We start from the raw sequence: 13,353 nt of genomic DNA, 5'->3' as shown, positions 1-13,353 counted from the left end.
CAGAATAGGTTTATCTTGCGTGTGTGGTGTGCCTTGCATACTGTTTGATACAAGGATATATATATTGCTTCTTAATCTATTATCTTAATAAGAATTTTGATTTTTTTATCATGAACTTTTTATTTAGGTATTTGATTTTTTTTCTAAGACTATATTTGGTATGGATTCTTCTTTTTTTCTATTCTAACCCCAATTTTAATTATTAATTTTATTTCATTTGAACTCTTTATTTAGATATTTTTGCTTTCCAAACCGTATGGAAATCGAAAGATGATTTTCCATAATTTTTAATTATAAATTTAACTATTTATTAGTCATATTTGATATAGACTCTTTGGTTAAATCTAAATTGTTAGGTGTTCATGATAATGAGTGGTTTAGATTTTTTTTCTCACGCTAATAGAGTGGCTAGTTTCATTGTAATATTTTGTCACGATAACATTTGATTAATTGTATTTTAAATAGACTCTTTATTTAGATGTTTGATTTTTATAATTTGATTTTTTTAAGACTATATCTGATATGGATCATTCTTTTGTCTATTCTAACGCCAATTCTAATTATTTATTTTATTTTATTTTATTTGGACTATTTATTTAGATATTTTGCTTCCCAAACCTTATATGAAAATCAAACCGCTAATTTTCTATTATTGTAATTCCGAATTTAGCTATTTATTAATCTTATCTGATATGGACTCTTTGGTTTATTCTAGACCATTAGATATTCATAACAATGAGTGATTTGAATCTTTTCTTTTTTAGATTAATGTGATAATTTCATAGCTTTAAAAGAGAATGTGGTAGCTTATTTTTCCCCTTCAAATATTAAGATAGCCTGTTTATTCTAGACCCACGCAAATTTGTGCAACTAGACTTACTACAACATATTTATTTGTTAATATATAGTCCATTCATCATTACTTATATATGCATCTTTAGATCACTTTGCGTGTCCCATTATGCAAACATGATTCAACCATCGTCAATATCTTTATGGCACAGCACAACGGGAATTAGCATGATTCCGTACATCATGCAACCTGATCAATCTACTAATTATACCCATTCGTTGCATGGTATGCATTTTCCCCGGGAGCTCAAATTGGTGAACAAAAACATATTTTATTGTAACTATTGCAAATATAAATTATTTAAGAGATAGGTGTATTTCAAGCCCATTGAACAATTTTATTATTATTTCTACTTTTTTAGTTTTTTTTAGCCTACTTTACTTTAGTTGATGTGGTAGTTTCAACCCATTAGAGCAAGCGCTGGACTATTCCTTTACTCCATGCAATAAGGTAATGTTACCTTCAATCACATCAAGATGTCATTGTGGACATATATATAGCCTAATTTATGACATTTTTATTATCACTGCCTTGTAAACTATTTCTATTGAAAACATGATAAATAAAATGTGCAGGTTTGTTTAAAAAAAATGCTTCACTGTATTATAATTTTATTTGTCTTAAAATATATTACAATAGAATTTACTTTTTAATGTTACACTTTAAAGGTTGTGTCGATGTCTAAAACAACACGTATATGTGATTGTAAGGGTTAGTTAGGTTAGAGGCTAAATCAACCAGTCATTTTCAATGATTTTGGTTCACACGTTTTAAGGCAAAATTTGGTTAAATATTTTATGCTTATAATTAAGTTTAGAAGTAGTAAAAATGCTTACTTCGAAAATCGACTAATCAAAAATTTGTTTGAAAGCATAAACATATGCACTTTTTTCTCTCACGCTAATAACGTACCTAGACTCTTTATTTAGATGTTTGATTTTTATAATAATTTGATTTGTTAAGACTATATTTGATATGGATCATTCTTTTTTTCTATTCTAACCCCAATTTTAATTATTATTTATTTTATTTTATTTTATTGGACTATTTGTTTAGATATTTTATTGTACTATTGCAAATATAAATTATTTAAGAGATAGGTGTATTTCAAGTCCATTGAACAATTTTATTATTATTTCTACTTCTTTGGTTTTTTGAGCCTACTTTACTTTAGTTGATGTGGTAGTTTCAACCCAATAGAGCAAGCGATGGACTATTCCTTTACTCCATGCAATAAGGTAATGCTACCTTCAATCACATAAAGATGTCGGTGTGAACATATATACAGCCTAATTTATGACATTTTTATTATCACTGCCTTGTAAACTATTTCTATTGAAAACGTGATAAATAAAATGTGCAGGTTTGTTTAAACAAAAAATGTTCACTGTATTATAATTTTATTTGTCTTAAAAATATATTACAATAGAATTTACTTTCTAATGTTACACTTTAAAGGTTGTATCGATGTCTAAAACAACACATATATGTGATTATAGGGTTAGTTAGGTAGGTTAGAGGCCAAATCAACCGTACATTTTCAATGATTTCAGTTTAGAGGTTTTAAGGCAAAAATTAATTAAATATTTTAAGCTTATAATTAAGTTTAGAAGTAGTAAAATGCTTATTTTAAACATGGACTGATCAAAAATTTGTTTAAGAGCATAAACATATGGCCATTGATGTGTGCCTTAAGCCAATGCTTAAAATAGAGTTGTTCACAGTTCACTTAACCCTTTTTAAGAATAACCAAGACAATGATAAGCAAATAAAATAATTTTTATTTTTTGTACTATCAGAGTTTATACGAGCACTGCTGCCAATCAGCATGAGATGAAAGGAAAAGAAATGAAAGGATACATACGCCTCCTCTAATAATCCCCCTCAGTTTCAGGTGAGCTGGCCGGTGTCCGCTTCCCACTGTTCTATTTCTGAGCCCTGCGCGGTTTCCAATTCCGACGAGCCAAAACAGACAGACGCACACAAAGTGAAGAGAGAGAGGCAGAGGAGGAGAGAGAAAATGGAGGAATAAAAAAAGGAAAGAAATAAAGGGAAGGGAGGGGAGAGTCCCATTTCGCCAAGTACCACGAGAGAGAGAGAGAGCAGAGAGCACACTACGAGAGAGAGAGAGAGGAGAGAGAAGGAGGCAGCAGGGGCTGCAGCAGAGGGCAGAAGCATTAGAAGCGGCAGTCGTAACCAAGTGGCATCAGTAAGATAGAGCCAGCCATCTATCTATCCCTACAGGTATAAATCCTCACGCATCGGTAGGAGGGCGACAGGGGGGAGGGGACGGGAGAGGCCGCCACCGGGCCAACTACCAGGTGGGGGAGGGGATTTCTCGGGTGCGGAGTGACGGGGAGGTGCTGATTGGGCTCCAGGGCGCGATCTTTGAGCGCAGATTTGGTGCGTGCGATCTCCCATGGATTCGATTTAGGTGCGTTTTCTTTCCTTCTTTTCGTGTCTTGTTTGGTTGGGTTGGATTCGTGTTATCTGAGTTGCTGTGGTGCTGAAAGATTTGGTTTTTGTTGATGGATTTGGGGAGATCGACCGGGTTTCCGCTGGAAGATTCGTTTTTTTATGCCTGTTTCATTCACGCGGTCTCCTCAGATCTCAAGTGTCCCCCTTGTTCTTGATGCCTTTGTTCTTGTCCATGCCATCCTCTCTTATTTATATATTTTTTTCATTCGATTTGTTTTCGCCTGCAGATCGCCACAAGAGTTTGCTAAGCAAGCAAACTTTTCTTTTTGTGGATCAATCTTAGAAGAGGAAGAGAAAATAAAGCTGCAAGAAAAAAATTTTGGGGGCAAGGTAGAAGGCATGATGTTGGAAGGAAAGTCCTGCCTCGTGTCGCGCTCCCTGCCGAGCTCCTGCGAGCCGGAGTCCGAGTGGGTGTACCTCGCGCACGAAGTCCTCAGCGGCAAGCGCCCGGCGCCGGAAGATGTTGAGGTCGAAGACCTGGATGAAGCTGACGGCGGCGGAAAGCGCAGCAAGCCGCCGTCTCCGCAGCCGCACACGCCGGACATCTCCGAGAGCCACGGCTCCAGTCGCCATGCCTCCGGTGGTGGAGAGCAGCATGGCACTGGGAGCAACCTCATTGGTTCAATCGGTCGTGACCTGACCATCAATTGCCTCATCCGGCTATCCCGGTCGGACTACGGCTCGGTGGCCTCCCTGAGCCGGGACTTCCGGTCGCTGGTGCGCACCGGGGAGATCTACCGCCTGCGGCGGCAAAATGAGGTGGCGGAGCATTGGGTATACTTCTCTTGCAATGTTCTTGAATGGGATGCCTATGACCCATATCGAGAGCGCTGGATCCAAGTGCCTAAGATGCCACCGGATGAATGCTTCATGTGCTCTGACAAGGAATCACTTGCTGTGGGCACTGAACTGCTGGTGTTTGGGATGGCACGCATTGTGTTCAGATACAGCATCCTAACCAATTCATGGACGCGGGCTGATGCAATGAAGTCACCCCGTTGCCTGTTTGGGTCAACAAGTGTTGGGGCAAAGGCCTACGTTGCTGGGGGCACTGATTCTTCTGGCAGGATACTAAGCTCTGCAGAGATGTATGACTCTGAGACACATACTTGGACGCCCCTCCCTAGCATGAATAGGGCAAGAAAGATGTGTTCTGGGGTTTTCATGGATGGCAAGTTCTTTGTGATTGGTGGCGTGGCCAACAACAACAAAGTACTGACTTGTGGGGAGGAGTATGACTTGAAGAGGCGTTCTTGGAAGGTCATCGAGAACATGTCTGAAGGCCTCAATGGAGTGACTGGTGCTCCTCCGCTTATTGCAGTTGTCAACAATGAGCTTTATTGTGCTGATTACAGTGAGAAGGATCTCAAGAAGTATGACAAGAAGAACAATAAGTGGATCACTCTCGGAAAACTGCCTGAGCGGTCTGTGTCAATGAATGGGTGGGGCCTTGCTTTTCGAGCATGTGGCGACCGGTTGATCGTCATCGGAGGCCCAAGGACCTATATTGGTGGTACTATTGAGCTCAACTCATGGATCCCGGATGAGCGACCACCTGTGTGGAATTTGGTTGCCAGACGGCCATCTGGGAACTTCGTGTATAACTGCGCCGTGATGGGTTGCTGAGTCCACTGAATAAAAGATAAATGCAGTGGATATTTATGAAGGATGGTATGCACAGAGGCAGCCTGTCCAATTGCTTCTGTTCTTATTCGTAGAGATTTCTGCCTTCTGCCCAGTTTCAGACTTAACTGGACATCAGCCGAGCCACAGCAGTCTCATGTAACCCTTGAGTTTTAATACTTCTGTTTTCCTGCTAATCCATTTCTACATTTGCATTTGGATCAACTGCTCGTGATTTCAAAGATACGTGACTATGCAAAACAAATGTCATATTAATAATCTAGAAACAACTTCCAGAGGGTTTCTATCTATTGATGAGGAACCTGTTAAGAAATACTTGATTCGCCTGTAGCTGCAACAAATGCTAATTTTTCATCCATCTTGCCTGCTTCATAATGTGCCTTCTTTCTTGAAGTATGTTATGAGCTACCGAGTTGGTACTTGGTAATGATACGTTTGAATTACTGGTTGTATATTTTCATGGGTCATATGCTCCAACATGCTTGTGCAGAGTCATTGCTTTTGTATTGCTTTAGTTTTAGTTGTAGTTACATCATGAATCCAGTTGGCTCTAAAATTAATTTATCTGTTCTGTTCATATTTGCTTGAATTGATGTCTGAACTAGTCTGTCGAGTATACTGTGAATGCGTTTCTTTCTGATGGAGCCAATAGAATTTGCATTGCTGTTTCAGAAATGGTATTTGAAATGACTAGAGACCAAACAGTACTTGGGTATTTGATGCCAACCTCTAAGTCATGTTATAGTAGCCAGTATTTCTTCTCTCCTGGATTTTTTACGGTTCTACTCTCGACCTTTATACTTTATATTGTTGCCTAGCATTATTTTTTCTTGTAAGCTTACTGCATCATAAAATGATTCCTAAAACTTTGAAGCCGGTTGATTTTGCATGTTCGGTTTTAGTAATTTCACCTGCTCGATGTCATTCTCATTAGTACGGTGCAATAAGTGAATATGAGGATTTCGTTAGAAACTTCCTAAGGTGAAAAGGATAGTAATTTACATCTTTTTTCTATCTTTTGTGTGTGCTCTTCTGCTTGGCTGAGATTTTTCAACAGTATTTGGAGTCACGAGATTATATAGCATTCCTTCGGATAGAATGTTGTATGCTGCTGTTTGTGTAAACAATGGAGATCATTTTGCTTGATATATCCTGTGCATAACCATACACTTGGTTTGCATAGTGCCTAAATTTGCTTTTCTGTTATCTCCACTAGTATTGTGGATGTAGAAATATGGTGCAGAGCTTCTTGTACAACCTAGAATTACTAGTGACCTATTTTCATTCGTTCTGTTTGCAACGTCCTGCCTGTTTAGAATCTATAGTAGCAAGTGTCGTTTGCTAAAATAATCAGCTATTTTTTTAGTAGAGTTAGATACTAAGAATTTAAAATTGGCATCGATTTTCAAGCTTTGCTTCTTGACTAGAATTTGTTGGTTCCTTGCATGTTTGATGCAGCGAACTGCATGCTGAAATCTGTGTTGACTGTTTCTGTATCTTGACTAAGGCTTTCTTACCTTTGTATAGGTTAGAAGTTCAACGAGGCCTCGTTTAATCTATTAGGATCTGGTGCCTTTTCATAACAGGTAGCCCAACTAGATCAAACTCTGCGTAATTTCTAGCGCGGCAGAAATTTGTTGGCGTGTTCTTGGAACGGAATGGAGCAGCAACTAGCAAGGCACTCCACACTTCCACAGAGGATCGATGACCTTGCATGATGCAGGGAGTAGAAACTGCATATGCGTGCGTGCCTGAATTGTTCGTGGTGTGTTGCGTGAAGCTTTGTTCCTTTGACTCTTGGAGCTCGCACTATCAGTCTCACAGGACAAGACGCCCAGCCTGGCTGGCGTCTGGTTTCCCTGTGGCTACGTTGTTCGTGGAGCTTTACAGCACGGCTGATTCGCCTTTTTTTCCTGCTTGCCATTATTTCATGGAATGGAATGCGTTGCGTTCAGAAGAGGATCGCAATAATTTGATATGCGTCGCTGTTGTTTGTACTATTCTGGTATCGACTTCTGTCGTGCGGCCACTGCATACATGCTTCACTTGGCACAGTTTTATCCTTCCTTTCTTTCTACCTGGTCCTGGTCAGTTGTTTGTTGGTCAGGGCATGTTCTTCACCCTTCTAAATGATCTTCACCCTTCGTTTTCACATTCTTGTTTTATCTGTGCTCTGTAATGTATCAGGCTATCAGCAGGTAGGAAATTGAAACTCTGCGAGTACACACGCTGTCGGGATGCTTAGTGCCCAGCAAGAAATAAATCAGCTTTGCTATCTTCTTGTAGAATCTTGCCTTAACCGAATTTTCTTGTCCATTTTACACGCTGAAATATTCGCAGCTGGAGAGAATATTTCATTTCAGTGGAGAATAACATATCTCTGGGGAATGTTCGGTTCATACGTCGTTATGCATTTTTGCCTAATCTCCTTTATTCGCGAGCACGCATCTGGCCTCATTTGGATTTAATTTTTTTCTGTCGCCTCCCTTTTTTTCGCTTCGGCCATGCGATGCGACACATGGACGGAAGGAGAGGAAGCACACGGCCAGGGCCAGGCCCCGGCCGGAATCGTTGCATTGCGTCTGGCGATGCGTCCACGCAAGAAACTTCCCTCCCCTCGCTTTTCTTTTTCTTCCCCAGCCCGTCGTCAGACTTCGCGCCAGTGGCCGTCCCGTCGCCGCCGCTGTTCCCGTTGCTGCGCTGCAAGCTGCAATGATCACGCATGTTTCATACGTGCCAGAGGCGGCGGCTGGCTCTGAGCCCTCGCCCCTCTGGTCGCGCCATGCCCATGCGTGCTTCAACAAATTGACCGTTCCGAGTCCTCGTTTGCGGCGGGAAGGGCCAAAAAAAAAAAAGAAAATAGACCTAGCCCAGCCTAATTTCCTAGGTACACAAATTCGTATCCACAAGTAGTTTTAAAACCTGACTCGCACCCATTACCCGTTACAAGTAAGAACCGGTATCCACGCCTACCGTCGTGGGCATGCTCTTATGCGAGGTGGGGTGGATGGCTATGATTAGCGATAGGGCAGATGGGATCGTCGGTGCGGGTGTTAGTTTATAAATCACCAAATGATTTGAGCCCCACATGTTAAATATTTAGAGTAGATATATGGACAAAATTGGCACTAGTACAATTATTTCATGCTCGTTTATCTCTATTCATTGGGTTTAATATCAAACTCACGTCCAAATCTATGGGTAAAGAATACATCCTAAATTCATACTCATTAGAGTTTTTATCTATAAGCACGTGGGTAATATAATATGTCCAGTGCGGCTCTTCACGGTCACTCCTGTGTGTTCGCGCACAGTTTTGTGTGTGACTTGCCTTTTGCAGCCTTCGTTGAAGTTTTTCGCGAGGTGGGCCGCTGGTGGAGCGAGGCCTTTGTGCTCTGGTTTAGGTCCGGGGATTAGTGCGCATTCGACTCTGCTAATCAGGCCCAGATTCTCGCTCTCCATCTGACCTCAGAGTGTTTTCTTCTTTCATGGTGCTCTGCCTCATTGATTCTACTGCATTTTCTCGCCGGGGAAATAAGAAGGAGGATTTTTTTTTTCAAAATTCAGGGCAGGAAGATGCCTTTCTGATTTCGGGGACAGCCTGCAGGTACCACGTACAGCAGAAAGGGCTAATAGGACGGCATCTGTCTGTCCTCGCAGTTCGTCTTGGTTCCCGAGGGGAGGCAGACAGCAACAACCGTGAGGCCAGGTGCATGTGAGTGGTGCAGAGCAGAGCTGCGAGTGAGCGCCACTGGGCTCCCTCGTACGCTCTGCACAGGTAGCCCAGATGGAGCACCTACCTAGCTCTGCCACTCAGCCAGTTGGTTGGGTTGTTGTTGGCCAGTGCTACTTAGGTTCTATTTATTTAGGTTGCAGGTTATAGATTTAGATTATAATTTGTAAGTTAATATAAATAAGTAGATTATGTAATCTAGTTTTTAACAACCTACTCTTAAATTTTAACCATCTGGCAATCTATTTTTCACTAGCTTAGATAGATTATGCAATCTAATTTTTACGATCTAGTTTTTTATAATTTATAATATACAAACTGAATTTCATTATCTCTAACTAAAACAAACGAAACCTTGATTGCTACACAGCCCAACCCGTCCTTGTGTCTGACTGCACCCTAGCATATGATCATTTGGATGGGACCTGGTCAGGTCCTATTTAGCAGAGAAGGTTTTTCAATTTTTCAAAAGAAAGAAAGAAAGTCCTAGTACAGTATCGCCGACTTCCTTCGCTGCCGGTAGCAGCACAAGAAGAAGGTGCCCATCTCATGCATGCGGTGGATGACTGAGACCTGAGAACAACACGGTGCATCACCAAGCCCGTTGATGCACCTGGACACCTGGTCTTGGTCTTGCACTGACAATGCAAGTTCAAAGACAAAGAGCACATGCGGCTGTATTGTGATCGATCTCGTGAGACGGCCCAATCGAATGGGTTTCCCTATCCCTGCCGGAGTGCCAGAGTGTGGCAGCTTCGCAATCTTTCAACAAACTAAACAAGATGCTGGCAAATGAGACTGCACTGCATGCCCGGTCTTGTCACGTGGTATAGCAGTTCGCTCTGTTCAGAGTTGAGAGCTTGAGATCGCGGTCGACGAGATGAGCAGCACAGACCGGCACCGATCCTGCATCCACATCGCGGTGCCGGCCGGGAACCCGTGCCTACCAGTACCACTTCACGACCAGCGTCATCATGGCGCAATCATTGAATCACACGCAGAATCATCCTTGAAATCTCCTCTCAGTCCTCTGTCGCTTGTTGCTCTGCACAGAGGGCTGCATGTGAAGATGTCAGGACGCCATCTCGTTTCCAAAAAACAAAATCAAATTGGGCCGTCCTTGTACCTGCCACTGCCAACTCGCAAGGCAATGGCCACCGTTTTTCAGTAGACTGTAGGCTTTCTACCACGAGTCAGTGGTCACTGTTCACACATTCTACTGTACACGTGCAATCTGAAACCTGGTAACGACGGGGAAGGTGAGATCCTAGTTTGGCAGAATATACAGTGGCAGCACAGCTCGTACAGGACGGAGTATATTGAAGGTATCAAGAAAGATTGATGCGTCACATGTCAATGGAAGCATCTCCATGACGGGCGATGGCATATGGTCGCAGCTGACAAGTGTTGTGCCCGGTAGCGTCACTGGAATTAAACCACCTCCCAGTTGATGGGCCCCGTTGCACAGCGATTAAACCACCTCCCAGTGAATTAGCAGCAGCAGCAGCAGCACGTACAGGAGCAAGCAACCCGTGAGTTCCGAGTTCACTGAGGCGTGCGTGATGGTAGGAGCAAGCAAGGCCTAATGGAATCAGGATCTTATTTTGAGATAAAGGAATGTTTATTATTCTTGCTTCTGTATAAAGTACGAACGGCTGTGAAAAAGAAGCTAACAAAAAGCTCTGCGAAATCTAAATCCTATGACTTTCGCACGAATTATAGTCCTTTAAAATATTACGAGTTACCCGATCTCAAATATATAGATAAGATTGTGACGACTCATATGAACAGTGTCTAACAGTATTTCTATGAATGACGAAACCCGGCCATGTGCAAACAGTGTCAAGCATGCCTTACATATTACTGTTTGCCTCAAACTATACGTTAGGATCCGGATCCAGCCTAATACACGACACTTCCCACATCAGATGAAAGGTCTTCACTTGAAGATGCGTCTCCGGTGACCTTCCGCCATTGCAACAGCTTACCCATGGAAACAGAAAGACACCGAGCTAGGACTACGGTCATACATTTAACACATCTGATGGTTCTTGCTGTGTCTGAAAAATACAGGAAATCGATGCGTGATTCTTCTGCTACATTCCGAGGACACAAGTATATACGCGGGTGACGGATCCGTTGCAGGTGTCATGTTCCCTATTAGCTATGAAGGTCATGCCGTGCAAGAGCTGCTCCAGGAAAAGATCTCAAGAAATTGAAGGACCACACCATTGCCGCCTCAAACGAGGCGATCCCAGAAAGATCACGCAATCTCTGCGCTCGTCCCCACACAGGAGACACGTCCTCTCTTCTCCCTTGCCGGCCTAGTGCCAAAAACTCTTCGGTGAGCAGGTCCAACCTACTACCTTCCTTCCTTTTTACTTATTGTTTAAAATATCAACACGATTTTCAACAAACAAGTTTAATTATTAATTTTGATAACTATCTCTCGATAAAAATTGATAAAAATTAGATAATATTAAAATATTTTTATAACAAATTCATTATTATTATTATTTTCATATGTCAAATCCTAATAGTTTAATATATATTAGTGATCAATTTTTTAAAAATTTAATTGTACGTATTTAAAACGATACCTATTTAAAAACGAAAGTAGTTTACCTTCTGCCCTTTTGGTCCTTGCATGTGGCTCTCCAAAAGTCAACATTTGCCATCGATTGATTGTGTACTAAAAGCTTAGCTATGCCATTTCACATCAAAGTTTACAATCAAATTTCTTTGTACTACTATGGGTTGAAAAATGATGCAAACCTGTGTAATTGACTACCGCATTGTGTTATGAGAACAAATGCTTTTGGTTTTGTTACAAACACTTGATTAGCTATTCATGTGTTACATAGACATATGTATCTAATTTTTTTTTACCAAATCAGCCATATAACAATGGTTCTAGGTAGACAGTAGTAAGCAGCAAGATAACACTGGCGTTATCTGTCTGAAGTACTAATTGTTTGGTAGTACTACCACTGTCACATGTCTAAAGGCTTTGTGGTTGTACCTGGAGCCCATGGGCCGGGCCAGGGTAGCCCGGTCTACTTTTGGAAGGTCGGGCCCGAACTTGAGGCGCGCTAGGCCCATCACTCTCAGTCTCTCTCCCTATTAATGCACGCTCACTCCCCATCTCTTTCCGAACAACCACGCACTCCATACTTGCAAGCTTCTACTACGCCGGCTGCTTCCTCTCATCACCCACTCTGCTACTGCTCTCTCTAACACACGGTAACGCTCCCCTGAGTTCACCAGCTAGGGTTAAGACAATAGATCCTCTCCTTTTCAGGTCCTTTTCACCTTTTCTTTTTCTCCGTTCATTCCTGGTTCCATCTGCACACTTGCTCTTGAGTTGAGCTCGCGCGCGTACTACATAAACAAGCTGCGGGAAAGGGTGAGGCAGATACGACGGAGGAGCCAAGTGCTGCATCCGAGGACCGTCGCGCGAGATGTCGGGCCGCCGTGGCAGGATCAGCGACGACGAGATCAACGAGCTCATCTCCAAGCTCCAGGCGCTCCTCCCGGAGTCCTCCCGCCGCCGGAACGCGGGCCGGGTACGTACACACGCAGTTCACCTCCAAATGCCCATTTCGTCGGTGCAGCTAGCAAAGCCTGACAAGGATTATTGGGACTCTTTCGTCTGACGCGCCGTACGTGTATATTATTGTGCAGTCGTCGGCGTCGAAGCTTCTGAAGGAGACGTGCAGCTACATCAAGAGCCTGCACCGGGAGGTGGACGACCTCTCCGACCGACTGTCGGGGCTCATGTCGACCATGGACAACGACAGCCCCCAGGCCGAGATCATCCGGAGCCTCCTCCGGTGACCCCCTTTCTGCGCCTGCTAGTTGCAACAGCTGAAGAGAAGACGAAGGAGCTTGCTCGCTTGCCACGACCTTATGTTCCTTTCTTTTCTTTCTCTTCCTCCTAGCTCGTTCTTTCTAATGTGTGTTTGTTAAGTTTCCGGTGTATAATTAAGCAAAGGGCCCTCGGTCGTTTAGGAGAGAAGGGCTTCTTCCGGTCCGGTATATGCTTCTCATGTGCCTGCAGGAGTTAGTAGAATTATATACTAGATATGAACTTCTATTAGCCAAGGTACGTACGTACTAGTAGCTTCTAGCTCTGTAGACTGTACGTTCTCATCTGCATACGCATCCTGAGAGTTGTTGTTCTCTAGATTGCCAATGGACAAGCTTAATTAACGACAACCACTTACAGTAGTCTGTAGAAAGATTGAACTATGTTGTATCCAATACTATTTCTGTTCTCTTTTACTTATCGTTTAGTATATGATAGACGTCTTCCCATACCTCCGTTCCCTGCTTTCAGTTATCTCATTGTAACTGAATGCGTGAATTACGCACGGCACGGCAATGGTGGAAACTGAAACGGCAAAAGGCTCGAGCAGTGTGCAATATAAAAGGAAGCCCCCCCCCCCCCCCCGGTGCGTGCGCGCGCGTACGTGCGCACATAACGTAGAAATGGCTCGAGCGGTGCGATGCACAACCGAGCAAATAGTTAAATCGCAACGTGGTTTAGGAGTTCAAAAACGGGGACGACAGGCTCTACTGTCCACAGCGCGGGAGTGTTTTTAAGCGGGGGTACGTACGCGCGTAGGATCTAATATATGGAGGG

At 42.7% G+C, this 13,353-nt stretch overlaps 2 protein-coding genes across 4 annotated transcripts; both read left to right on the top strand.

Annotated features, from left to right (window-relative positions):
• The first annotated feature begins 2,774 nt into the window (after positions 1-2,774).
• Positions 2,775-7,110, top strand: LOC133916824 (F-box/kelch-repeat protein At1g74510-like). 3 transcript variants are annotated; one of them, XR_009909543.1, is made up of 3 exons: positions 3,122-3,287; positions 3,559-5,113; positions 6,503-7,110. XR_009909543.1 is itself a non-coding variant. In XM_062360680.1 (2 exons), the coding sequence occupies exon 2, from the start codon at positions 3,671-3,673 to the stop codon at positions 4,955-4,957; it is 1,287 nt and encodes a 428-aa protein (XP_062216664.1). In that variant the 5' UTR covers positions 2,775-3,097; positions 3,559-3,670; the 3' UTR covers positions 4,958-5,316. The 3 variants fall into 3 exon arrangements, 2 of the variants coding, with proteins under 2 accessions (XP_062216664.1, XP_062216665.1); XM_062360680.1 differs by lacking the exons at positions 3,122-3,287; positions 6,503-7,110 and adding an exon at positions 2,775-3,097 and having other exon boundaries at positions 3,559-5,316; XM_062360681.1 differs by lacking the exon at positions 6,503-7,110 and having other exon boundaries at positions 3,121-3,287; positions 3,559-5,316.
• A 4,740-nt stretch (positions 7,111-11,850) lies between these two features.
• On the top strand, positions 11,851-12,922 carry LOC133914486 (transcription factor ILI3-like). Its single transcript, XM_062357585.1, has 2 exons — positions 11,851-12,274; positions 12,393-12,922. The coding sequence occupies exons 1-2, from the start codon at positions 12,170-12,172 to the stop codon at positions 12,543-12,545; spliced, it is 258 nt and encodes an 85-aa protein (XP_062213569.1). The 5' UTR covers positions 11,851-12,169; the 3' UTR covers positions 12,546-12,922.
• The last annotated feature ends 431 nt before the right edge of the window (positions 12,923-13,353 follow it).

Source organism: Phragmites australis, chromosome 4 (assembly GCF_958298935.1).
Source record: "Phragmites australis chromosome 4, lpPhrAust1.1, whole genome shotgun sequence".
NCBI classification, from domain to species: domain Eukaryota; kingdom Viridiplantae; phylum Streptophyta; class Magnoliopsida; order Poales; family Poaceae; genus Phragmites; species Phragmites australis.
This window is presented reverse-complemented; position numbering and strand designations above follow the sequence as displayed.

What these genes read in the sequence shown, in the direction of transcription:
- LOC133916824 (XM_062360680.1), top strand. Translation starts at nt 3,671, where the DNA reads ATGATGTTGGAAGGAAAGTCCTGCCTCGTGTCGCGCTCCCTGCCGAGC.
- LOC133914486 (XM_062357585.1), top strand. Translation starts at nt 12,170, where the DNA reads ATGTCGGGCCGCCGTGGCAGGATCAGCGACGACGAGATCAACGAGCTC. An exon ending in GCCGCCGGAACGCGGGCCGG is followed by an intron (nt 12,275 to 12,392) that starts GTACGTACACAC and finishes ATTATTGTGCAG; the next exon opens with TCGTCGGCGTCGAAGCTTCT.